Source organism: Polypterus senegalus, chromosome 4 (genome assembly GCF_016835505.1).
Source record: "Polypterus senegalus isolate Bchr_013 chromosome 4, ASM1683550v1, whole genome shotgun sequence".
Lineage (NCBI taxonomy): Eukaryota > Metazoa > Chordata > Cladistia > Polypteriformes > Polypteridae > Polypterus > Polypterus senegalus.
In genome coordinates, this window is record NC_053157.1 from 51,386,770 (window position 1) to 51,414,685 (window position 27,916).

At 38.3% G+C, this 27,916-nt stretch overlaps 1 protein-coding gene and 1 long non-coding RNA gene across 2 annotated transcripts in view; one reads left to right on the forward strand and one right to left on the reverse strand.

The window, feature by feature from the left end:
* The window catches only part of pstpip2 (proline-serine-threonine phosphatase interacting protein 2), a 175,388-nt gene that overhangs the window by 101,326 nt on the left and 46,146 nt on the right, over nucleotides 1–27,916 (reverse strand). The window contains exon 2 of the mRNA XM_039750611.1: nucleotides 3,112–3,212. Coding sequence (XP_039606545.1) covers nucleotides 3,112–3,212 — 101 coding nt within the window. The remainder of the gene's footprint in view (nucleotides 1–3,111; nucleotides 3,213–27,916) is intronic.
* On the forward strand, nucleotides 5,925–27,629 carry LOC120527332. Its single transcript, XR_005633319.1, has 3 exons — nucleotides 5,925–6,053; nucleotides 10,969–11,077; nucleotides 27,500–27,629. It is a non-coding gene; the product is annotated as an uncharacterized LOC120527332 (long non-coding RNA).

Consider the following 27,916-nt stretch of genomic DNA (forward strand, 5'->3'; position numbering starts at 1 on the left):
CAATACCAAAATGAAGAATTATTTATCAGTTTTGTTTGTTGCTTCAGTTTGAATGGTACTTCCTCATAGGCATTTCACTTTCAAAATTATTCAATCTGATTATTCCAATACAGGCCCATGATGACAATCTACTGTATATAAAATAACTTTTGAAGGTGTATTTGTTTGTCATAAGAACTATTTTAGAGAAGAAGGTTAACAGTCATGTGTGTATCTTTAGTTTTCACTGAGTGCTCCTTTTTTCCTCCCTACATCCCAGTGTAGACAAGAGTCAAAAAAACAAGCTCAAAATTGACAATGACAAGGCCGGGATTCAAGCCATGAGTCCCTGAGCTATGAGACAATAGTCCTAATGATGTGCTGCTCTCCATTAGAAAATAGAAGGTAAAATATGTTTAATGTCTTCTCATGTAATCTATATGGAATTTTTAAAAATAAAAATATATTATCAATTCTTCTGTCAATTATACTGAAAGTCTAATTTCACTGCATGTTTTTCAAATCTGTAGTCAACATGATTTTCAAATCTCCTTTGGCTAGGATTAGGAAAACTTCTTGAAGAGGTGAGGAAAATCCTTCAAAGTTAAGGATGGCAGTTAATAAGTTCATTAAAGCTAAAGTAAAAAAAAAAAAATAGTTAATAGACATTTAGCATTGTTCAGGATAGGAGTCAGGCGCTTTGGACTAGCCAGCTGACCTGTGGGTTGCCTGGCCCTCTAAGTTGGAGATGGAACCCAGGACAGTACAGACACTTGAGGTTACTAAGGGGGGCTCTAGAAGGTGAGCAGCCAGCAGTCATGGTGATCCTGACCCCAGAAGTTATCTCTAAGCACTTCCTGGTGGGTTCTTAAAAGCCCTTTCATTTATATGGCTGCTGAACTTGCAGTCAGGTGGTGAATGGTGGGAGGCTTTCTGTTGGAGATCGATGAGAGGCCAAGGAGAAGGAGAAAGTTTTAGAAGGTAGAAAGAGTAGGATTCATGAAATTTATCAGGTGGGTAGGAGATCTGGACACCCTACCAGGCAGACAGGGTTATAAAATCTGTGTATAGTTATGTCCAGCGGTATAGCAGGGGCTTTATTTAAGTTTATTTATTTATTACATTCAGGCCTCCTTCTGCTTATCTCCTTCCATGTATTATTATTTTATTAATAAAACACTCTTGTTATTCCTAACTTCTTGGCATTTATTCTGGGACAATTCAAGAGCATCCCTTCATGCCACAATTTTTAATAAGATATTTACTTAGCTCAAGAGAAGCATGATGCTTGAACAAAATTTTTAGGCAAACCCTGGACATAGTGGAAGCTGTTGTGTAAAACAAGATGGTGGTAGAATTGGGTGCCATCATGAAAAATCCCCACCAGGTGTCACTCTCTTGGGGCACTTTTAACAACAGGCTCATTTCACCAAGGTGTGCTTCCACCCGATGTACTTGCTAAATTTATTCTGAAATATCGAACAATATACATTTATTTATTTTTATTAATTTATTAATTTATTTATTGATTGGCTATATTATCTGTCCTGTGAGTCTGTATCCTCGTTTTCAGATCTCTGCTGATGTATGCATCTAAATTTCCTAAAGGGATTAACAAAGTTTATCTAATCTAATCTAATCTATAGTCTTTACTGCATTATTCATTGGAGGACTATATTTGAAACCATCACTACCTTGTATTAACACAGTGGCGGCATCAGGATTGACAGGATTCAAGTCCTACTTAGTTTACTGGATATGTTACATGTGGGTAAGTTTGTGAGTGCATTACACTTCTATTTTTGTCCTGCCATCAAGCATCTGGCCAACAATCAGCATTTTTACTTTAATCTGTCGTGTTCCCTATGGCACGTCAGCAATTTTTGATTCCGTTGCTTCTATTGTATGGCATTTTATTAAGTCAATCATGCTTTACTGCACCTTGAACCTTTAAATGTGAAAATAATCCAAATAAATAACACAATAAAATATGCCCATCCGTATGCTTAAACGGTATAAACAAGATAGTAGTACTAAACACTGTACCCCAGTGCTGACCCCCAAATTATGAGCATTACTAATGTATTTTAGCACACATTAAGCACACTGATTCAACCGATATGAGCTACATGTCTTTATCTATATCAAGTATACACAAAAATGTGTACAGTAAGTAAAGCTTCTGATGAAACCAAGGAGCAGCCCTGGACACCATAATGCAGCAGACCGCCAGTAAATCAAGGGTTCTTATTTGTCTGACACTTTACAGATTACCTATAAGCATTAGATGGTTCATAGTGTGAACATAAACTCTGGTAATACATTAAGATAAATTCACCCCTTTAATATGACCTTGACGTGGGTATAGCCCTGCTTATTATAATTACAGATTTATAAATTGTACTTCTGTGATATCCTTTATGCACTGCATAATGATTATGCCTTAGCTACTGCACCACAATACTCTGTGACGGATTAGGAAAGACCCTGGACTTTACATTGAATTCCCACCTCTTACACACTGTGTGACCCCAATTTTAGTCTTAGCCAAATATACAGTATAATAATAATATCAATTCAAAGAAATCTTAAGTTTCTGACCGATGTCAGGATTCACTATGAGCAATGTGTTGGATGAATTCATTTTCTCAGATTTTAAACTAATTAATCTTTAAACGTGTGCATATATCACTTAGGTGCCACATTCAGTGACAGAAATATGTGAAAGAAAGTAGAAAGAAGGCAGTTTTCATTTAGTAGTTGCAAAAATATAATCTTATGTCTATAAAGAAATAATGCTAAAAATATAGTAGAAAAAATATGGTAGTAACAATCGAGAACCTTATACAGTTCCTGTTTACACCTAAACTTATTTATGGCTTATAGTTCTGTATTTGTTCTTTTTTGAGTGGTCAATAATCCTACCAAAGCCTAGGGCTACTACCCAACAAATTCGGTCCTAACAAATAAAATAGCTGTTTCTGGCACTTTTAAAAAAATAAAATTATACTTTTGAATTTTCATCCTCCTTCACTTTTGGAACACCTACCAAAAACTATGGCAACTGTAATACACTGAAGGGACCAGAGTTAATAATAATGGACAGTTTCTAGACATGTTCTTAACACGTACCTGGCTTTGATGAAGTCTTCTATTTCTTTGCATGTTTTCTTCCCGTCATTTAGATGTTGAATTAAATTGTCATATCCAGCAGTGCTGTTAAAATCTGTACTCTGAAGAAAACAACAAAAGAATGAATCAGACACTACACAGAAAATTCTGAAGGAAGCTATATACTGTACTGTATATTAAATATTTCCCTTAAATTACCAAAACAAACATGTAATACATTCCATTTCCTCTTCCTCCATCTATAACATGTTGGGGTTTTCTGAATTAAAAAAAAGAAACTGACTATTGATGCACAAGTTTCCTTTTATATAAAGTCTTAATAGTGTAATACTATTACAATACTTGATATGTTCAATTTATGTCGTTTCATAAACTTCACCTGTTTGCAGACATTTCTTTTTACAGTATACAAAGTCTTAATGTACTATTACAAGAAAAAACAGTTTTGCTGTTATAAACAATTCCATACATTCAATTTATGCTGTTTCATACACAACACTTTTAAAAAAGCATTTGTGAACCTTGGGAATGATTGTGATTAACATGTTCAACCAAATTCTATTAAGATTCAGGTGATGGACCACTATCTATCTATCTATCCTAGAATTCTAGAATCCTTTAAAATTTCTTGACACAATTTAGAATTCTTTGTTCCCTCTAGTATAGCAAGCCGTCCTGACCCTGAGGCAGCAAAACAAGCCCACGTCTTAATACTCCCTTCACCATGCTTCAGGGTTGGCATGAGAATATGGTGTTGAAGTGTAGTGCTTTCTTTCTTTCTTTCTTTCTTTATAGAGTAGCTCACAAAAGCTTGCCTTTTGTTCCACCCATTCTAAAACAGCATTCTAGCTGGAATAAGAAGCAATAGAAATGCATTATAAAACCCAAAATACCTATACTTAGGCATAAAGAGCTACACAAAGAGTTAAGGAAAAGGCACAAAAAAGTAATAAAAAGATCAAATCACAACATGGGTGTCCTTCCACAAACATCAGTTCTGCTCTGTGGGTTTTCTTATATTGGACACCAGGGTTACACAATATATCGGTACTAACAACAGTACCAAAATACCCAATTTTTAAAACGGTATTGTACCAGCATTTCATTAATTCAAAATTCAAGCTGAGTCGTTTATCAGCAGAACTAGAACTCCAAGGTACCACTGATCCCACCACGTTCTTTGATTTGCATCTGACACAAGTCACCAAAGGGCCCCTCCAACACTTTGAATGTATGTATTTATCTAAATGCACTGGAGCTCCAAGGGGGATATCATTTCCTGGTCTTTTTCATGATTTCTGGAGTGCCGGGTAGCAGGGAGGCAAGTGATTGTGCGGCGATGCAGTGAGACACGTGTATTTGAGGGCTGTGTGAACAAAGCGGTTGTGAGATGGGGTGGGAGGAAGTTATCCGTTATTTCCTTTGGGCCCGTTTTGGTGCTGGTACTGAGGTTTGTAAGCTGGCTTCGATACTGGAGTCAAAATGTTAGTACCAATCTAACACACAAAGAGAGAGTTTTTTATCTAAGATCAAGGGTTCCTTTTCACCTCCTTCACAACTTCACGCTGTGCTCCTCCTGTGATATTTGAAGGATGGCAGTAGGGAAATTTACCGAATTTCCATTACCGTGGATTTTGAAAACTAAGGTCTTTATAAATGCTTTTTAGCCTTTTCTTCTGGTATTTCTTGGTTCACATGAACTGTTACTTCTTGAGAAGAGTAGACTCTGTCAGTAACCACACTTTGTGTGCTTTTTTATATGTCAAGGCACCCCCACTACACGACTTCAATCTCATCTAACTGATGGGAACCAATTAGCTTTTAGAGGCTACACTTGCCTAGAGGTTCCAAGACTTTTTTCCAGTTTGGACTGTGAATTTATTTAGTACTGACTACAATCGCTAGTGTGCTACTAGTTTAAGCAGATTATTTTTATATATTATTTTGAACTAGTCGAATATCAGACTACACTGTTAGGAATAATTTATTCAGAAACCCTGGTAATTCTGAACACTTCACTAACTTTTCCCTTGCACCTGTAACTAACTGTAGCCAGACAATCGAAAGGCATCCTCACTGCGCAAAAATATAACACTCCAGGTGAGGTTTATGGGGAGAGGCCACAGAACAGAGCGACTAGCACAAAATCAGTACAAACGGAGAATTTCTAAGAGTCCTCTCGGACAGACAGACAAAGTCAGCCTTTGGTTTGCTTGCGTAACACAGCAAAAAGAAATAAAAGAAAGAGAAAGTGTTTCCACATAATTTTTTTCAAGTAAATTGGGGAATTTACACCTAGACAGTGAATCAGTTATGCAGCTGGAGATGGCACAGACTACTGTCTTAAACAGTTTAATCATTCTGCTTCTCCTCCTTTTAGCCTTCAGCATAGCAACACCCACTTAAAACAGCATATTCACCCCTTTAAAGCATATGATTCAGTTCCCAAAAGCCATGAAAAAAAATTTTTTTAGAAGTACATATCCTCACTCCCTTATAACAGAAGGCTGTTTAATTTGTTTAAAAAGATCATTTCAGAACAAATCCAGATAGCAATTACAAAGAGCTTCAGACAGGCTGACCAGGCACTAAGTACAGGATATTAATCAGTCTTGATAATCTGCTTGGCTTTTCAAGGCAAAGATCACAATAAGGGCAAGTACAAAAAAAAAAGAAACCAACTATACAGCTATTAAACAGCAAAAATGTACAAGATAAAGCAAATGTGCAAATTAAACCACGAGAAGGTGAAGTTATATAAGCTTAACATCACTAGAGGCGGAAGAAAAAAAACAAAAACTATGATGGTTCAGTTGGCGAAAGACTATTAAGGGAGCTATCTCAGGTTTTTACTGTACTTTTTAAACAATCTGAAGAGGCCGACTGAGCGTCACATACAAAAGACAACCAATAAGGGCTGATTACAGATGCCATGATCTCAGGTAAGCAAGATGACCTTTATTGAAAGGATGTAAAGGGAATATGCAACGGACTGGAAGACTCTTAGATTACAGTGACAAAGAAAAGTGAATGCAGGCAGCCAGTATGAGAGCAATAAGGATCTGAGGACACAACACAGAGATACCGTGTGGGGAGGATGCATGGCGGATAAATGTTAATTCAACAGTTTCCGAGATATTTTTGCTATAAATTCCATATTATTTTCCTTATATTTCTTACTAGACTAAAATCCAGTCAAGCTAATGTAAAAATTGTTACTAACAAATAGTATATGCTATACAGCAAAAACATTATGTCGTTAACCTTCGTTCCTTTTCATCATGAAAATAACCTTTAACTTTTTCCTCAAACAGCATATACATGGATAAAAGAAATAAAACAATTGCTTATGAGGCGGCACGGTGGCGCAGTGGTAGTGCTGCTGCCTTGTAGTTAGGAGACCTGGGTTTGCTTCCCGGGTCCTCCCTGTGTGGAGTTTGCATGTTCTCCCGTGTCTGCGTGGGTGTCCTCCCACAGTCCATTGGCGATCCTAAATTGTCCTTGGTGTGTGTGTGTGTGTGTCCTGTGGTGGGCTGGCGCCCTGCCCGGGGTTTGTTTCCTGCCTTGCGTCCTGTGCTGGCTGGGATTGGCTCCAGGAGACCCCCGTAACCCTGTGTTAGGATATAGGGGGTTAGATGCACAGTAGACAAGACAAACAAGCACATGATGTGGAATTGGCGATCTGTAGTTCATTTATGAGCTGTCTGGTTTGCACTGGTGATTTCTAGAAATCTGATTTTTGTATTTTCTTTATTTTGCTGCCTTTCCCCTTCAAAAGTTTTCTCTATTGATATTTAAACATAACGTGACTTTCTTTCTTCAATACACAAGACATTTGAGGAATGGTTTAAGCATCTTGGTATGACACAGCCCTGCAATTTTGGCAAAAGCATGTAAAGGCTTGAAGTTTACTTGGCAAAATTCTTTGTGGGGCCCACCTACACACACCCACACTCACAGGGGGCCAGCTTTGAGTCACTCACTAACCCAATATGCCCATGTATGTGGTGTTAGAAGAAAACTCCACAACCTGGAGAAAAGCCAACACAGGTGCAGGGAAAAGACACAAACTGAACACAGGCAGACACTGAGCAGGCGACTCAGACCTGTACATTAAATCTTTGTGGCAGTAGTGATGACCACCGTGCCATTATGCTCCGCTGGTTTATTTTTAGTGTAATACATTTGAAAATGTACATGTGAATCAGATTCTACAGGGTCATGTTTGCTGTCATGTGTCCAAATTCCATGACAACTTGAGTAAACTAATGCCATAAGCAGTGTTCTTGTGAAATGTTTGGGGAAAAAATGATTTCATGAAATTTTCTTAGTATCATGCATCTATGATTTTTACTGTGGAATACAGTTGTTTAAAGATTTTAAAGGATACACTTTCAAAGGTAAAATTTGAGCATGTCTTTATGAATATTTACTACCTGGCAGTGGTAGGCATAAACACTGTGCTCAACACAGGCTTCCATTACCTCCTTGCCACTGACTAGGTCACAAATTGGGTTATTGACAATGCACTTGCTCATCCATGTGTCCTGTAAGAAGCTAGCATGTTGTTTTATAAACCTCTAAGCTATGGTAACTCACACTGGTCCTGTAACATCTCATTGGCATTTGCCTCTAGCTATATGCATGCAACCTCATTTCATTTTTAGTTATTTCCTGTGTTACTACTTGACTTACAGTAATTACTTTAGTTCCTCCATCACAAACGTAGCCATAGCAGTATTTTTTCTCACACCTGACTCTCAATAAAGGAAACGTGCAGTATGTCCAGGCGGTGTGGTGGCACAGTGGGTAGCGCTGCTGTCTCACAGTTAGGAGACCTGGGTTCACTTCCCGGGTCCTTTGCATGTTCTCCCCGTGTCTGCGTGGGTTTCCTCTGGGTGCTCTGATTTCTTCCCACAGTCCAAAGACATGGAGGTTAGGGGCATTGGCAATCCTAAATTGTCCCTGATGTGTGCTTGGTGTGTAGGTGTGTGTATGTGCGTGCCCTGCAGTGAGCTGGCATCCTGACCATGGTTTATTCCTGCCTTGTGCCCTGTGGTGACTGGGATTGGCTCCAGCAGACCCTGTATTACAATATAGCGGGTTGGCAATTGACTGACTGACAATATGTCCATCCATCTTCTAAACCTGCTTTATTCTGAGAAAGATTGTGGGGAAGCTGGAGCCTATCTCAGCAAGCATCTAGTGCAAGGCAGTGACAATCCCTGGACAGGGTGCTAGACCACTGCAGGATGAACACACTCTCACACACACACCACATCAACACACAAGGGCCAATTTAGCTATCCAGTCCACCTAACCTGTATGACTGTGGACTGTGGGAGGAAACTTGATCACCCAGAGGAAACTCACACAAACACAGGGAGAACGTGCAAATTCCATGCAGGGAGGACCCAGGACGTGAAACCCATTCTCCTTATTGTAAGACAGGGTGCTACTACTGTCTGTCCCATATAACACATACAAAACTTATCATGTAATAACATCTAATGTCTTTAAATACACAAAAAACAACCACATGAATCATTCAATGCAGAAATGAATACATTCTAAGTTATTCAGCAGCCCTTCATTCTTAACAGCCTCAAATGTAACAGTGGGTTTTACAGATTTGGGCTGGCACGATAGTGAAATGCTAGTGCTGCTGTTTCATAACAAGCAATCAGAGATTCAAGTCTCAGTTGCCTTATGTGTGGAGTTTGCATGTCTTCCCTGTATTCACATCGGTTTCATCTAGTTTCCTTCTGTAGTCCTAAGACATGTGGATTAGGTGGACTGGTGATGCTAAATTGGACCAGTTATGTAAGTGTGCATTCACCACTCGATGCACTGGTGTCCTGTCCAGGGATTGTTGCACACTTCCGGGGATAAGGTTCCACACTCTGCTCTGAATGGGAAGGTTTAGAAAGCGGATGGATGGATGGATGGATAAACAACCCTGCCTGAATGAAATCAGTTTATTTTGTTTCAGAGAAGAAGTCTACTAAATTATACCTGCTTCTACTCATCAAAAGTTTTCTTATGCTTATGCTTTAGAAGTGTATTCTGTCTGTATAGTCTGCATTCAGAAAATATTCTGTCCTTGTATGCAGCTAAAACCTGAATGGTATCTCAGAATTACAGATTTTTTTTTCTAAATGCAGAAAATTGAGACAGTTGCAAGGCATACACAACCATAGCCTGCAGAGCTCGTGCTTTCCTCTTAGAGACTACAGATGATTCTAAAAGGTTAACAGGCATTTCTTCTTAGCTTCTCTCTGTTTGTATGTATGTCTGGCGATGGGCAACCTGTGACAGGCTGGTACATGTATCAAGTAAAAGCAGCTTGTTGATAAATCAGTTTAAAATAATAGATGGATAGTCTGAAGGCCTATTATATGTATTGCTTACACTTAAAAATGCTAGATCCATTAGGAAGCAGCACTAACCACGTTGCCACAATGCTGCCCTGGTTTATTTTCAGAGTAATAAATTTGAAAAGCCGTATGTAATCAGATTTTACAGCCTTAATGTCTGCTGTCATGTGTCCAAATTTCAATCGAATGACAGTACACTGCTGCCATAGGTCAAGTTCTCATGAAATGCTTGAGGAGAAAAAATGATTTTAAGGAATTTTCTCAGTGTGAATCTGTTTATAGTTATACACCTCTTATATTTATTGTGGAATATAGACTTTTTACATTTTCATTTATATTCACTTTCTTAACAGACAACTTCTAAACAAAGTGATTTACACAAAGAGGTCAAAATAATCAAGTAAACATCAGTCTGGACGACTGCTAGAAAGCATGCGTTGCAAGACAAGGGTACAAACCTGATCACCACAAGTGAAGAGCTCAGAACAAAATACAAGCGAGTTACAATTTCTAGGTTACAAATATCTAAAAATTTACATCAGAAAGAAATTCACAGAATAGTAGACTCTTCAAACACTTACACACATTAACTGAGCCAGAATTATGAATGGAAATTGACAGCTTGTTTGGCCAGATAAGGGCTAAATATGAAGAGAGTCTGGATTGAGATTTGATACCTCGCAGAGGTGCTTTTAACAGATGATATTTATCAACAGAGATGTATAAGAAGGAGCATAGGGCCGCTCAAGTAGCTCCATATATATAGATGATGATCCAATGACTATTTTGTAGGCAAGCATCAAGGATTTGAAAGTAATACATGTCAGACAGGGAGACAATGTAGTGATCTGAAAAGAGGAGCGGCATGAAAACTTGTCTGCAGTGGCTTGGTAGCAGAAGCTAGTAATAGATAGCTACAATAGTTAGGACATGACAAGACCACACCATGGATCAGGGGAGATAGATAGATAGATAGATAGATAGATAGATAGATAGATAGATAGATAGATAGATAGATAGATAGATAGATAGATAGATAGATAGATAGATAGATAGATAGATAATGTGGCTATTGGGCATTCCAAAAATTGCACTTTCTAAAGTGCCTCAGGAAAACGTGGGAAAGATCTGTTTTTTTTACCAGTTTTAGACATAAATTCTTTGCTAACCAGAGGTTTCAATACCCCTGCTTATTACTACCTTGTCAGAAAGTAGGTTATCTTTGTTGCAATTACTCATTCTAGGAGACTAGCATGTTGTCTGATTACTCCTGATTAATCCCTATACCAGGGAAAATCACATCAGTCCTGTAACACATCAATTGGATATGGACTCAAGTTGTTCACCATCTGCTTTTTCCTACCTTATTAACTGTACTGACAACATGTTTTGAAGGCACCAAAAATGCCAGCTGTTACATTAACATTTGTTCCCAGGCTCATGCTAATCTTCCTTTTTGTTGCTATTTCTATTATATGAGGACACCTACCATGACGTTACTTCTGAGGAACCACCTTCCACCTTTATGTTCAGGTCAAAGAGATTGATCCCTCCAGGCATTGTTGAGGATGGTCAAGTAAATATCTTTTGTGAGTATTGTGCTGGATTACTGCTACTGTTTATTTGATTTTCACACTAGTTTTCAGTTTTGGGACTTGCTTGCTTTAGATTTCCTTTTGGGCAAATCCTGTTTGACAATATTTTGTGGTTTTACTTTTTTGTTCTATTCTTATTTTTATAAATATATTTTTCATTTACAGTATAAAGATTCCTTTTCGGCCTTGTTCTTTAAGCTAGGGAGTTTACAGTGTTCACTCCTTGAAGAAAGCTTTTCTGTATTTGAAACGTTTAAAAGTATTTTTGAACTTTTAAAAACCTGAGCCCCATTTTGTGCCTGTGCTAGTCTCTGAGGCTTATCCTTTAGCTTTGGAGGCTGGCTGCCCGGGGTGAGGCTTAGTTTGTAGTGAGACTCAGTGAGGATCTGGTATGGCTGGTAGTATTGACAGGTTTGTTCATGTTTTTGACAATTTTATGCTGCAGTCCCACATTACCATTAAGACATCAGAAATTGCAGAAGCAAGATGGAAGAAAAAAGAAGGATAGTACATGGTATTTGAAATTCTTAGCAGGTCCTAAACACTTGACTATAAAAAAATCTGAACTGCAGGTCCTATGTTGAGTCTGCAAGGGCTTGTTTTGGTCATTTGAGCCTACATGATCAGAAAGAATATGTGCTGTGAAAGACAGCTGGGTGGTGAGGTGCACTGAAATAGTTTTCCTCCAGACTGGGGGTTGGAGGAAAACCTGCTAGAGAAGGTCATAAAGCTAATGGACATTCTTCCCGACTTGTCAGAAGCAGCAAATTGCTCCAGCTGTGCTCCAGTCACCATTATGGGCACCTGATCTTTTATGTGGACAACTGCATGACTCCAACAAGTTCTGAACATTCCAAAGGTACTTCTCAGCAGGGCCACCAATCCTTCAACTGGGTGATACTGAAGTTAGGAGAGGTGAGTATACAAAGGCTCAACTGGTAACTAGAAGGAAGGATTGCCAAGAGATCTAGAGTAAGAGAAGACCTATGAGGATGAACCCACATTAGAGTTGTGTGGTACACCGGTACTGGAAAAGAACTGAACAACCCTCATTTTGAAACTGTACGGTACCAGAATTTTGGGATTTCCAGAACCGGAAATAAACGTCAGCTTTTCTCTCAATCCAAACACCATTTCCCCTAATACTTACTTCTGGAAAAACACCTGATTTGTAAAGTACATGGTTCAACATGACCAGAACTTTACGTGGGAACCCCCTATTGCTTCAACATAATCTGTACTTCACAGTGGACCCTTCCCGCCCCACTATTGTATTGAGATGATCTGAACCTCGCTGCTATTAGGATGGAAGGGAAGAGGTGCACAGAGAGGCATGGCGTTGTGCCATGCCAGGAGGGCGAGCGTTTGTGCAACCACACCAGGGAGGCTGGAGTAAGACGAGGGGGATTTGGAGTCCGAAGGCTGATAACAATATTGACGTCAACATTTCAGCACCACTACTGCATGTACTGTACAGTGTCGAGGATGCCAGGGGCCACGACTCGGCCGGGACGCCTTGAAGGACAGAAAGTGGGCGTGCGCCCATCTGGGATCACGTGGGGGCCGCCTTCCTGGTTGCTTTATGAGGCACAGGTTCAGGGCATGGAAGCCCCACCCTGTAGGGGCCCGTGGTCACCACCAGGAGGCGCCCCAATGCCTTGGGGACTTGTGACCTCAGCACTTCCGCCACACCAGGAAGTGCTGGGGGGAAGTTTTATAAGGACACCCGGAGATCTGCCGGGAGAACAGTCGACACTTCCGCCACGCTGGGGCGTGGCCAAGAGGGGAATGCCAGGAATCACCTGGAGCTCATCCGGGAGACTATAAAAGGGGCCGTCTCCCTTCATTCAGGGCTAGAGTCGGGTGGAAGACGGACAAGGCAAGAGAGAGTGGAGGCGGCCCGAAGAGAGGCATTGTGTGACCAGGACTGTGTGTTGGGGTTTTGTGCACTTTATTCTGTGTCTGAGTGACACCTAACTTTGTAAATACTGTACATAATAAATATGTGTGGGGGTGAAAAACAACATGTCCGCCTGTCTGTGTCTGGGTTGGCTCCACAACAGTTAAAAGGATAAGAGCAGTAATGTGTTTTTTTTTTTGTATATTACCCTGTCCTTCTATTATATCCTTCATGTAATTGTTAAGATCTGTCAATAAACCCCTATTTTGGTTGAACTTTGATGCTTAATATAAATCTGTCCAAAATTTCACCAAAACCCCATAATGATAAAGGAAAGATACAAAATTAGACATAAAACAGACAATAATAACATGCCAAAAAACAATGGACAAATGCACAATTGAAAACGGAACTATCACTGAAAACTGAAAACTTACTGCTGAACATGCCTTGAGGTTCTAAGTCCACTAAAGGATTAGATTACCTGCTGCAAATAAAAAAAAGTTCTTTTTCCCTCACCTAAGAAAACCTCCCACTGAGCACATATCAACAAGATCCTCTTGTAAGGCCACAGGCCTTTTTTAATATCGGAAACACTTACAGTATTGCTTTCATTATAAGACTGGTGAAAATAGTTGGTGTGTTTCACTCAAGTCCCAATCTGTGTGAAAGATCTAAGACCTATTTGAAATACAATATCAGGAAGTTCTCTTCCTTTGAATCATAATTTAACAATAGACTTTCTGACAAAGCTCTGTACTGTATTGTATGCATGCATTACTTTTCAGGCTGTTGCTCAGTTAATGCACGTATGAAAAATGCATAAATATATGACATTGCAATGATCCAATATTAAATCAGGTCAAAATCATTGTGCAGAAAGTTAGGAATTTATTTAATAAGGTAATATGTGCTAAACCACTCACCTATAGAAATCTAGAGGGTTGGAACATCAAGAAAAATAAATGAACAGCTCAGCTCTTCTAGTACAAAACCTCAGTGAACTGTGAAGAGTGCCTACTATAAAAGTCAGAGGGTCAGAAACTCTGGCCATCCAAGCGTTACCAGGAAGAAAATGAGCAGATTCATTTCAGTGTTAACAGCTACCATTATGCTAGATATTACTTGTGAACAAGCTATATGGATATTTTACAAGTAAAAAAAAAATCAGAGCAACAAGTATTAAGTCCTGCAACTTTTGTGAAAGTCAACATGGACTCTGCCTCTTGATTTAACCTCTTTTTCACAGCAAAAACCAACTTGAGTCTGATAACAACACTTTAAAATAAATTCTAAGCTGTAGTTTATTTAATGAAGCTGAACCAGAATTGTCATTTTTGGGATTTGTGTAATTATTTTTACACAGTGGGTCTAAGAGGATTGAGTGATTTACTGATGCGTCTCCAGACCAGAATGGTAAGGGGGCATCTGAAATGCTAGCAGAGGGCATGGTATAATGAAGTCATCATATAAAAGTATACCCAACAACAGAGCTGGTATTAAATTTCCCTCAGTATCAAGTAGTACTAGGGTGTTGTACCGTGTTATCCATTATAAATGTAGAGAAAAGCCAAGCAAAATGACACATTTTATTGGCTAACTAAAAGGATTACAATATGCAGACTTTCGAGGCAACTCAGGCCCCTTCTTCAGGCCTGAATTGCCTCGAAGCTTGCATATTGTAATCCTTTTAGTTAGCCAATAAAAGGTGTCGTTTTGCTTGGCTTTTCTCTACCCTCAGTATCATTAAAGTTATCTATCTAACTATCTATCATTAAATAATGCCACCTGAGGTAAGGTACATTTTTGCTTCCCCAATTGCCATAACCCCTAAATATCTTTATTAGGCATGAGATGATATGCTTAATTCATATACCATATGTATTGCTGTACAGGCTTTGTGGGGCCATGCATTCTCTGAACATTGGACCAAAAAAAATGAACAAATATTATTTCTTGAAGAAAGTGTATAAGAATGAAAAAGATTAGCATTATAACAATAAAACATTTGAAACAGGAATTAAAAACATAAAACTGAACTCAGTGGTGTAGCTCTTCCTGCAGACTTCTCTTGGCTGCTTCAGACTGTACTGCAAGCAAGAAGGTGCCTGCCATTTTTAACTAAACACACATGATGTGAAATTATGAGACTTTTAACAGAAATTGTGACTGATAGATTAAACAGATTCCAGAAATTACCATTTTACAAAATTACATAATCAGTATGTTTTTAATGTGATGTGCATAGGCGCTGACCTGTCATAAACACTGGGGAGAGGGGGCAAAAAAATGATAGGTTACAACATAGATAATAATTCAGCAATAATAACAACAACCATAATAATAATAATAGTAGTGAATGGATTGGATACCTAGGTTTTGATCGAGTTATATTTTAGCCAACCAGAAGATTATACATGATTATGGAGTATTTATATTGGACCAGTAAGTGGCACTGAAAATAGTTTTGGTGTTGCACCAGCAGCTAATATAAGCCGCTAGTGTTCTTATGTGTTTTTGTTCTTGTAATAAATAAGTAAATTCCTTTGAAAACAGTCATGTCTTTGACTATAATAATATTCAATATTATAGAAGACATGGGCATGGCAAAGTAAAATGAAATGATCAACACAGCAACAGGACTGTAACAGTGGACTTTGAAAGCATTGCTAAAGACTAATTTAGCATCAAGTATTAGCATCTCTCAAATGGGCTTACATTAAAACGTGTTAAAGCTCCACAAACATTGTTCTCTGTTGTTCACCACTATCAGTGACTTGATGATTATACTCTTCACATTTGTGCCTGGCAGACTACAAAATATCAGTGATCTCACTTTGGGCAAACTGATGCCATGTGTTGATAGGATGGTGGTATTGACTTCTTTGCACTTAGTCAGGTCAGCAAACAGAAATTACAGGTAAATATTTAGAGACCATCATTACACTTCAATTTGATTGAATGTTGAGATTATATTAGACTTGTCAATTTAGTTCAATGGTCTAAATATAATCTATATGGTTATAGACTGTGGATTACATTATAAAATTACAGTTTTGCTGTAACCAGCAGTGTAAACTACTTGGTTAGCTGGTGGTTCAAACAAAGAGCTACTCTTTGCAGTTTTAGTATGTATTCTTAATCAAACGTAATGTGCTATTCTTTCTCATGTGACACAGGTTTGATACTTTTAAACAAATGTGAAATGAACAATGGAAAGAAAGCCTACAAATACAGTCTAGCAGCTACATGTTTTCTGCAAAGCCCTGCCTCAAATGTGTATTTTTGTAAGATAGTCTTTTAAATAGAATCGACCGCGATATTTTTACACAAAGCACCTTTAATCACTGGCCATTGTGAACTAACCAATTCACACACGCCTTGCACTGCAAACAATTTGAAGCCAGCATGTAGCCGGAATTCACGTTTCTTTATTAAATTGCACCCGTCCATTTAATTTTTATTTTTACTATTTTTGAAGATTCAGAATAGATATTGGTACACAGCCATATCAGATTCAAATCACTCGCAAAATTAATTTGAACAGTCAAACAGCTTGGTGAGTCAAATGCAACTACTTTTTATAATTTTTTCACCAGTACATCTCCAGTATTGCCAGACACCCTAAGTCCCTTGGGCATATGTAAAAATCAAGAAAATAAGCAACAGTACTACTTACTGACGTGGAGCTTTGAAATGCACGTGTGCTGTTTTGATTCTTGAGAGCTCACAATGGGGTAAGGTGTTGGAAACTACATTATGAGAAACTTTTAAAATGAAAAAAAATGATTACAATTAAAAAAAAACTATATAAATAAGGCACTGGATGTGTATGTAATTTTTAAGGTGCACACTTAACCATTTTGTTTTATCATCTCATAATGTTAGAAAAAAAAAAAACACATACATGACAACAGCACCCGTACCAATATGCCGCCTGAGCTGATTGCCTCATCATCTCATCCCAAGCACCAGCCATACCCAACAGCTTTTTCTACTTGACATGACATATATAGCTTAGCCCAGCTAAATGAAATCCCAAAATCCAGCCTGCTTATACCTCATATTGGACACTTTTTTCCACATTTAGCCATAACGAAAGGCTTCATGATGAATGGAGTGGTTTCAGTGTCCTAAAGGAAAGCAATGTAGATTTCGCACCCCCTGTTTAATTCTGAAAACACCCATCACCACCATGCACAGTGTTATGAAACAGAAAGCTGTGACATTTTTTTTAGCAGCATTCATTACACTGGCCATTTTTGTGTACAATTCAGTTAGCTAAGAAAATTGAAGTCTGACAGTGTTGTGTGCATCAGGAGCTTCATGCTGAAGGTAGATGGAAGTTTAATAAAAACAGAAAGACAAATATTTATATGGACATTGGAGAAGTCAACTGAGATGTTGCCAAAGTGGAAGCAGAACAGGTCAAGAGACTGTTCATCACATTTTCTGTTTTAGATTGAGACCTAAAAACTTCAAATAGAAAGCCTAAGGAGTGAATAAGGGGAAACGCAATGGCTAAAACCTCAGGACCAAAAGACCTTGTATGTTTAAAAATCTCTTGTGCATTTATTTATTAAATTAAACAAAGAAATTCCCACACATGGCATCAAACAACATTTACAAAATGTCAACAACTTCAAATATCTCAGTAAAAGTATTTTAAAAACTTAAATTAAAAACAGCAGAATGATAATTCCAAATTAACTTCAAAGAAGGAATAAAAACTAAAAAAAGAATTAAACAGACAAGAAATTATGATGAACACAACAGTCACAAGAGCCAAAAGTGAAGACTTGAAAAACAAATGAAAACAATAAAAGATCGGCACGTTTACAGAACTGGGAAGCACAACAAATCTCTCTACAGTGATCCCTCGCTATATCGCGTTACATTTCTCTCTCTCTTTGACATTCTCGGCTCCTTTGAAGAGGAAGATATGTTTGCATTCTTTTAATTGTGAGAAAGAACTGTCATCTCTGTCTTGTCATGGAGCACAGTTTAAACTTTAGACTAAAGGGTGTTATTTCATGTCTAGAGGGCTCTAATAATGTTAAAAAACGTATTTAGAAGGTCGTAAACAGGTTTTCTATGCTCTAACTGCGAAAATATTAGATTTATAAATAAAGAATCCTACTTCGTGGAAATTCATTTATCTGTCTGGAGCGGATCAACCGCGATAAATGAGGATTTACTGTATAACTGTGCGGAGAATATTTATAAACAGTGTGGGAGAGTTTCTAAGAGTTTAAAATATATAAAAATAACCATACAAACATATGGTTTCTACTTCGCGGATTTTCACCTATCGCTGGGGGTTCTGGAACGCAACCCCCGCGATCGAGGAGGGATTACTGTACTATAAAAAAATAAATCTTGGGAGGGAGACAAGACATGATCTTCTCGGAAGACACTTTGAAGTCCTACTTGCACGACACGCCCTACTTACAAACAAATTATCGGAGATACTTTAACGTCCCGCGAGACAAAGACGTGAAATAAAAGGACAGTAAGTGTACAGGCTTTTAAATGATCGACGCGCAGCGCGACATGCAGATCATGCAGAACGGCACTAGCAGCCCTGGGGGAGTGGGGGGTGATCTCATTCACTACAGCTTTATTACTGGCAAATATCAAGAAATAAAAAATGAATCAAAATGAATGAAATAAAAATAATAATCTCTTTAAATTGCATATCCGGATAGTCATTCCCGGGGGTTGGCGAGCGAAGTGAGCAGGAGGCAGAGCCCCCTAGTATAAGAAAAAGAAAAAAATAATACTAAAAAATACGTAAAAATTACAAAATATAACAAAACAAATTTAGATAAATAAAGAAGGCAGTAAAATGCAGTTTTCATAAAAAAATGACAAAACATTTTACAAAAAAACAGAAAAATAAACAAATAATCAATAACAGAACAAGGACACCCTGGCAAAGCAATGACATTTACAGGAGATGAAGTTGTTAATTAAACTAGATCTGTAACCAAAAGTATGTAACTAATAAAGTACTCAAAAGAAACATTTCTCAAGAAGTCTTGGTTTTGCCACAAACTTCATCATGGCCTGTGCACCGTATACAGTACTTAACAACTGCCCATCACCACAGCATCAAGACACTCTAAATGGCAGCATCCGTGACAACCAGAAATATAAAATGGCAGACCTATACAAATAAAAATACAACATGGCAGCTCAGGAAGAAAATAATGGTGTTAATGCTGGTATCACTGTCTACAGTAGAACGGTTGTGATGGTTGCCAAACAACAGCAGAGGGAAACCATCATAACAAACCCTGGCCACAGCAAGCAAGTCAATTAAAGAAAAGCTTTTAAGTAAAGAAAAATAAACCAAGAAAAAAACAATGAATTCACACAAAGCTGTTATAAATCTCTGTTCTTTACAATTTTTACTTGGACCTAATACATTTTAACTTTAGACCTTATATTTTAATCCTAAGATTTTGAATCATGTAGTTTCTAGTCTCACTTTTAAGTTGTGCTTTACTTTTGTTTAAAGACTTTTAGTTTTAAAAATGGTCAGCACCAAGACAGGAAGGTTGGGTTTGACTCAGTTCTCCGATTATGGCTTCTTCTGAGTGTGTGTTTTTTCTTTCCCCCTCGAGTCCTACGGTTTTCCTACTCATTGCTAAATACTCTGATTAGCAAAACTTTGTCCAGTATGAGCGAGGGTGGTAAGTGATAGACTGACTGCATGTTCAGGGTTTGGGAGAAAAAGGAGAAACAGTTTATTGACTTTGTCAACTTTCAAATTTATTTTTAATCACAATTGCATAAACGTATCATGGTACAAATAATCACATCCACACAGGTGACTTAGCAATGGGTTGCGGGCATGAGAGCAGCACCTTGTGCCTCTTGCTTCTTAGATAGACTAAGCCATTAAAAACGGTTCTCTTTCTCTTGGGTGGGGGCTGAACTGAATTTAGTTTAAGTTTGACTTGTTTGCATGCTTTTAATAAATTCAATTTAAAAAAAGGTTCAGGCAACAAACGAGTGCTTTTGTTGTAGATTTCTTTCCCTTATCAAAAATGAACTAAGATTCCTCGAAATGAATTGACAAGAGACTCTGTATCAATCATGATTTATTTCTTAAAGTGCTCTGCCCATATAATCTAAGCTTTAATCAGTCTGAAGTCAGTTTTCACAACTAATACCAATATGAAGTATTGAACAAACTGAACTAAACCAATTTTACGACATACGGAGAATATTTGTATTAAATTAGTAGGTTTTAAAAAGGAGCTACATCAAATTATTTAGTTTCACAGTACCTAAGGTTGGACTTGGAAATGAAGTCAAGTGAAGTCAAGACCATTTAAGGCTACATCATTTTTTAAATATTTCAGTGAAACATAGAGAGATAAGAAATACAAATTCTGAGAATTTGAAGCTCTGAAACGGGTCTGTGGGCTCCAAAGCTTATATTGTTTTAAGAGGAAAATGATGTCAAGAAAGAATGACAGAAAATTCACGTATACGGTCAATAAAACCATAACAATAAAGGACAGAACTAGCTTAAAATAAGAAAGAAGAAGCAATCTAGTTCTATAAAAATAAAGATTAATCTTTCTATTATTAGCCTCATACCAAGCATGTGAGGAAACAAGCTGTATCTGTGCAATGCAGACAGTCAGTTGATGTAAGGATAAATATAATCTGAGATCAGAATTTTCCTTTTTTGTATTGGTATTAAAATAAATAAATACATAGGGTGCCACTGCAGACCCTATAATGACAAAAGAGGCAAAAGAATACACAAATAAAGGTTTATTGGGTAAGGAGTTTCAATAATGGAGGGATACACAAAAAAGAGAATAGAAAGCACAAAATAAAGGAATAAACATTAGTCCCACTCTTGGACTTCCTAAATTAGGTGAGACACCCTGTCTGTCTGATGGGATGAGTGGTCCATTTCTATACTTCTACTAACAATCCCTGTCTTTATTCTTTAACCCACTCCACAATTTCTGTCATCTTCATTCACTGAAAAATGGGGCTTTTAGCATTTGCACTTGTGTGCCCATCTTCAAAATCATTGAGGGACAGAATAAGGCTTTTCTGCAGAGGCCATAAACCTCTGAATCTGTCTCTCTAGCCCCAGGATTTCCTGCAGACCTGAGCCCCATCTCTCTGCTAACGGGCCCCAGATAACCTGCCTGTTACTATGGCTGACAGTGAACAATGTATAATCTAATGGACTTGTATTACCACCTATGACAACATGAGACCCCTTATCCAATACCTGGCAATACCCAATGTCCCTCCTCTAAACCTAGTGCTAAGCAGCACTTAACTTCAGGAAGTTTTGCGTTGCCCTCTGGTGACATTATCTTATTTGACAAACGGCCAACTAACCACATTAAACACTTGGTGGACTGCCATTTGGAATCTTTAAGAGTATCCTGTGATGGAAGTGGACTGTCAGCGAGCCCCAAACCCCAACATGTGAACACACAAGCACAGTCCTGGGCTCAAATAAAGGATGGGTTTTATTAAACGCAATACCTCCAAGTACCAAAAGCACAAGCTATATCTCTCTCAGGATCACTTCTTCCCTCTCCACCACACTGGCCTCCTCCAGTCAAGTGATGCTCTACATCCTCCCAACTCCGACTCGCTTAGATAAGGGAGTGTGGTCCCTTTTATTTAGGACAAAGGGTCATATGGAAGTCTGATCTTCTTTGGAGCACATTTCACTGCAGCACCCCCTTGCAGCACCCAAGGATCCCAGCCAGCATGGTTGTGCTGCCGGACTACAACTCCCGGCATTCCCTGCTGGTTCCCAAATGGGCACCGACATGTTGGGCTGCTGTCATCTAGCACCTGGGTGGATTAAACATTCCCCGGAGACAATCCTTCCCTGCCCTTTTCTTTTCTTCTGACCAGGTTAGGTATTAAGCCCATATCTGGTCGGGACACCTGTACAGTTATTTGGGGATTCCCATCCGGGTAAGGAACCTTTGGTTCTGGTTGGGATGTCTGTCCATCCACTAGGACCACCGTTCCTCTCTTGGCTGAGATGCCTTTATGTTCCCTTACTTCCAGGTAAGGGATCTTCCTGGTTTCTGGTCGGGATGCCCATCCATCCCGTGTGCCACCTACTATCCCCTGCTACTAGCCCTTTCACGGGCACCCTTGCATATAATATTATGATTATGGGACTTTGTGGTGTTGGCTCAGTTGCAGTAGTATGGTTGTGTAAGTTGCGTCCTCTGCCAGGGGGCAACTTAAGGCTTAACTCCATTCTCCATGGTATAAAACAGAGTGCAGCCCCGGGCTGTGAATTATTCTTTGTAAAATAAAATAAACTGAACTTAACCATATCACTGAGTTCTGCAAAAGCCTGTTCAGCTGCATTTCTTTCTGCTCTTAAATTCTACTGTTACTGGAATCCCTTTGCTTACAATTTTCAAAACTATTAATAAAGGCATCTAGAGAATCGCTGTGGGCTTAATGAGACCAACCCTGTCCTACATTCAGGAAATCAGCACAGCTGAGGAAGTATAATAGGTGCAAATACTGTTAAGAGAATAAGTTCCAACGTTTTGCCAAGCTTTATTCCTGGTTTAAGTTTTATTTATTAGTCATTGTAATCGGTCTTGTTCCTTTTGTGACTGCAAGAGCATACATTAATTACATTCGCTCATCATTTGTTTTCCAGTTAGTATACTTGTTTTGTTAATCATTTTCTTTTTCTTCTTTCTTTGTGTTGTTTTAGTTAGCTATTTACCTCCTCCACTATGACACAGGTATTCAGCTAAGGGACCATCTCAAAAGAAAACTCCATTTTTTGTGCTCTATGTCTATAACTCCCCTGTCCTCTGTTATGACAGGCACAAATATTCACCTACTTCCATGAAATGCCTTCTCTCGAAAGAATACTGTATGTGACTAAGCACAAGAGTGTTGTTAACTAAACAAGGAGGTGTGCGTGCATTCAAGAAACTATAATGACAGTCAATGTCTAAGACTTAGAAGAACTGCTGTGAAAACTTGAATAGGGAGATCATAAGCAAAGTCAAAAACTAGGGTTACCAGGAGTTGTTAACACGAAGACATCTAAACCCATCCATCCATCCATTATTCAACCTGCTATATCCTAACTACAGGGTCATGGGGGTCTGCTGGAGCCAATCCCAGCCAACACAGGGCACAAGGTAGGAAACAAACCCTGGGCAGGGCGCCAGCCCACCACAGTAGCATCAAAACCGCAACAGCAAATCCATAAACTAGGAGAAAAATGATAAAGTAATTAGTTGTGAACTAGAAGGCATAAAATACTGAGTGTCTAATAATCAAGTTGTTTGAGGAATGAATCCTTAATGTCGGACACTGCTCCAAGTGCTGTACAGGGTTATAAAACTGAGGCTCAATGACATGGTGGATAGTGCCCTCTGGAAAGTGGACCCTAGCAACAGTTCAGCACAACCTAGCCACACAATAAAAAATGCTTACACTACACTGTGACAACATGACACACTTTAAAGTAAATGATCATAAAACTATTCTAACTTGTAATTATTAACACAAAATACCCAAGTATTAATATTCCCTGCCACACGAAGAATCCAAGGACACATAAAAAGGCAGCAGGATAAAATGTAACTAAAATAAGAATAGTTTTTAACAAGATGTCCTGCAAAGGTTTGATCATTTAGTGAAAGATTTGTTTGGTTTTGTGACTACTTGAAGTATTGTCTTGGCCTTTAAGTAGTGTTTGGCCTTTTGTAGTTTGTCCAGTTGTATTTCTTGGTCTTTATTATTATATGTTTGCTGTTTTGAGATTTTATAGTTTAGCTATTTACACAACATTGTATTTTGGTAATTACATTCTTTGGTATTTTCCTTATTATTGTATTTTTTGTATTTAAGTCTTCTGTTTTGCTAGACCTTTTTTTCTTATTATTGAATGTTTGTAGTACTGGGGTGTTGTACCGTGTTATATCTTGCCTGAAGAAGGGGCCTGAGTTGCCTCGAAAGCTTGCATATTGTAATTTTTTTAGTTAGCCAATAAAAGATGTCATTTTGCTTCACTTATTGAATGTTTGGAATTTTTGACCTCTATTTTGAGAGGACTTTTCTATATGATTGTATTTTTGGTATATTGACTTTGGAATTTCTTAGCTATTTATCTATTGTAGTTTTTTATGTTGGCTTTTTGAGGTGGCTTGACATGAACTGTATTTTTGCCTTTTATAACCTTTATGATTGTTCTATATTTGATGTGTACAAGGAAATAAACCAATTAAACTTTTCTTGTCATTTCTGTGGCTCAAAGTTCTCCTGTCACCTCTGAAAACCATAAATCACAACAATATGAACATAAAATGTTTGACAAATGTCATACCATTTGGTCCATCAAGTACATTTGGTAACTAATCTCTAAGATGTCCCAATATCTTATCTAGACACTTCTTCAAAGTGCTCAAAGTTCTTGCTTTCAGATTCCCATGACTCTCACTGTAAAGAAGTGCTTCCTGGTTTCAGACTTAAATGTCCATCCATCCATCCATTATCCAACCCGCTATATCCTAACTACAGGGTCACGGGGGTCTGCTGGAGCCAATCCCAGCCAATACAGGATGCAAGGCAGGAAACAAACCCTGGGCAGTGTGCCAGCCCACCACAGGGCACACACACACACACACCAAGCACACACTAGGAACAATTTAGAATTGCCAATGCACTTAACCTGCATGTCTTTGGACTGTGGGAGGAAACCAGAGTACTAGGAGGAAATCCACACAGACATGGGAGAACATGCAAACTCCACGCAGGGAGGACCCGGGTCTCCTAACTGCGAGGAGGCAGCGCTACCCACTGCGCCATCGTGCCGCCCCAGACTTAAATGTACTTCCCCTTAATTTCAATCAGTGTATTATTTACTTTTTATTACTGAAGAAATTCTGCTGAACCCATCTTATTAATGCCTCCTCTGCACATTGTTTAATGCTGTCACGTCTTTTGTGTAGCCTGGTGATCGGAGCTGCAGGTATGGTCTCATTAATGCATTTTACAGTAAGCATGAGATCTCTTTATTTATATTTAACAATTTATTCAGTTTAAATATTTGTATTCTAAATTTCTCTTACGTGTTGCGTGGATGTTTTGTCTCTATAAACCTGTATATTCTTTTTCAGAGGTTGCTTCTTGCAGGTCACTGTCTTCCAATATTATATCTATAAATCGTGATCTCTTTGCACGTCTTCAAGTACATGATTTACTAAACAACTCAACTCAAATTAAACTTGTTGTTTGCACAACACTTCAGAATTTTTTTTGTCATCTCTTCAGTATGCTCTCTCTCTCCAACATTTATCTCACGTATACATTTCTTGTGACTACTTTGTAGTTAACACCTTTATCTATTCCATTTGCCTATGTTTTTTTTCTTGTAGATCTTATCTTACAGTTGCAGTGACTTACTGTAGTGTCAAACTTAATGAATCTTGGGTTTTGTTCTCAGAAGTCATTTTTCTTCCTTTTTGCATTTCTTTTGTTATTTTCTGGGTGTAACACCTTTTTATTATTATTTATTGGAGACGGGAGGCCATGTTGTTTTTGGCATTGCTGCTCTATTACTATTACATACTGCCTGAAAGTAGCGCATTATGACATCAGTGTATTTAATATGGCAGCACACTACCCCTGCCATCCAAGATTTTGAATTGTTACTAAAATAAAATCAGTGGCAGTACAAACTGGCTTCTTTCTTTCCTGACAGAACCTGGCATATTATTTTGAATACAATATCTGATTGACCATTTTGACCTTTGGAATTTTGATATTTTTTGCTTTCCTAAATTTTGATATCTTCCCCTTAAGACAAGTTTTTTCCCTTTTCATCTTCTAATCATTCCTTCCCTTGTGTGGCCTTTTCCAACATGGCAGTAAACAGAAATACAATTGAAATTTCCCTTTTAACATGTTCATCCTGACCTTGATCTTGACTTAAATGCAAACCACATGCTTATACAGGAAATTGTTGAAAACTGCCAGAATTGACTAAAGAATAAAAACCTAGACACGTGTGGGCATTTTTTCACCAAAAGATTAATGTAATGATCTGTAAAACAAGGTGATAATGTGGCAGAGGAGATTGTTCTTCTTGGCTTCACTGGGTTATATTGTGGATTATTTAGGGAATTTGTCTTACATTTCTGTCTGTGCTTGAATATTTGGAGTTCATTCTGTGTTGATTCATGATGGAAAATCCATTTTTTGTTTTGCTTTCATTTTAATGTCATTAAGAATATTTAACATTCTACCACTATGCCACATATTTAGCTCACTACCACTACCCCACCCCTTCTTGTTAGTGATTCTCTGCTTTGTTTTCCTGGATACAATTTAAGATTAACATTTTGGTTACGATTTCTAGAATACTGATTTCCCAGTTACAAAGTTCCAGTTCCAGCTTATTGACTACATTTTATGTCTGGAGTCTGTTCCAGAAAGAACAATTAGACATCCCGGCTCTTGTCTTGCTATAGCGCAATTTTGTAACTGCAGATTAGTCATTTTCAAAACACCAGCTTTCAATTGGCTCACGCAACAGGTTCATCCAGATTAACTCATGTTCACTGAATTATTTACAAACCTGTATAAGTCAAGCCCTGAACAGCCATGGACTACAAAAGAAACGGCATGTTGATAACTTCATTCTGATTTTGTTGCAACCAAACAATGTGCTTGTCTCCTTCGTGTGGTGCTTTGCTAAGGATGTTTGTTCCATCCACACTGCCAACTGCATTGGGAAAATCTGTAATTCATTTATTAATTTAGTAGAAGCTTTTATGAAAAGCAACTTGCATGAAATGAAATCTAATTGATTAACCTCATATTGGGATGAGTATGGCTAGTGCCACACAGTATGTGACTCTGTGGAATTCTTCATTGATGGTGCTTATTTATTTCTGTCTTGGGAAGGCAAGCCTGTGTGTGTGTGTGTGTGTGTGTGTGTGTGTGTGTGTGTGTGTGTGCGTGTGTGCGTGCAAACGGTTTCAAAGTTAGACACATATTTGTGATTGTTTTGCCAAGGTATCTCAAATGCTGTGGAGAGAGAGCAGCCATTATCAAAAAAACAAAAAAAAATCTCAGATGTAAAACATTAACATTTATGTATTGATCAGGATCTGATTTCGCTTCTCTGGGCAGAATATGGTGAAGGAGTTGTTCTTCTGTGTCTGTTTTTCATTCAGGGGTAAACACAACATTTTCAACATGGCAGTGGTTAGTTTAAATTTTTAAATAGGGCAGCTGGGATTAGAATTTCTGATATGACACTATTGAATTTTGACCTTATGATGGGATGCTCTGCTCCTTAATTATTGAGGCTATAAAGCATTAACCCTTCATGTTAAACCTGCTCTTTTGCAGGTGTCACATACATCCGCATGGGAGGCAGCTAAAAGGCCTGAACAAGAGGAATTCCACTCCAGACCAGGGGGTGGAGGATTGCACTGACTGTTTTTCTCACTTTTCTGCAGACCGTTCATGGGAAATTCTGCCTGGCCCTGATGCTGTCATTTCTGGATCCAACCCCTGTGATGATGTCACTTCTAGTTCCGGCCTCTTTGATGACTTCACTTCTGGATCGGAGCCTATGGATGAAGACCCTTCCGGTTCTGGCCCCTTTTGATGACATCACTTCCGGGTACGAGCCTATGGATGAGGACCCTTCTGGTTCCAGCCCTTTTGATGTCACTTTCTATACAGCAGCCATTTTTTCCTCTATCCCCTCAGTTCTGTTTTGCACTCCAATCAATACACATCTATACAACATTTAATCCTGTTTTACAGCCAGAATATAATATACAGATGGCTGCCTCAAACCTTTTTTATGGACTCTTTGTCAATTATTGTGACACAGGTTAGTTTCAGGGCAATGGCTGCCACAATAATTC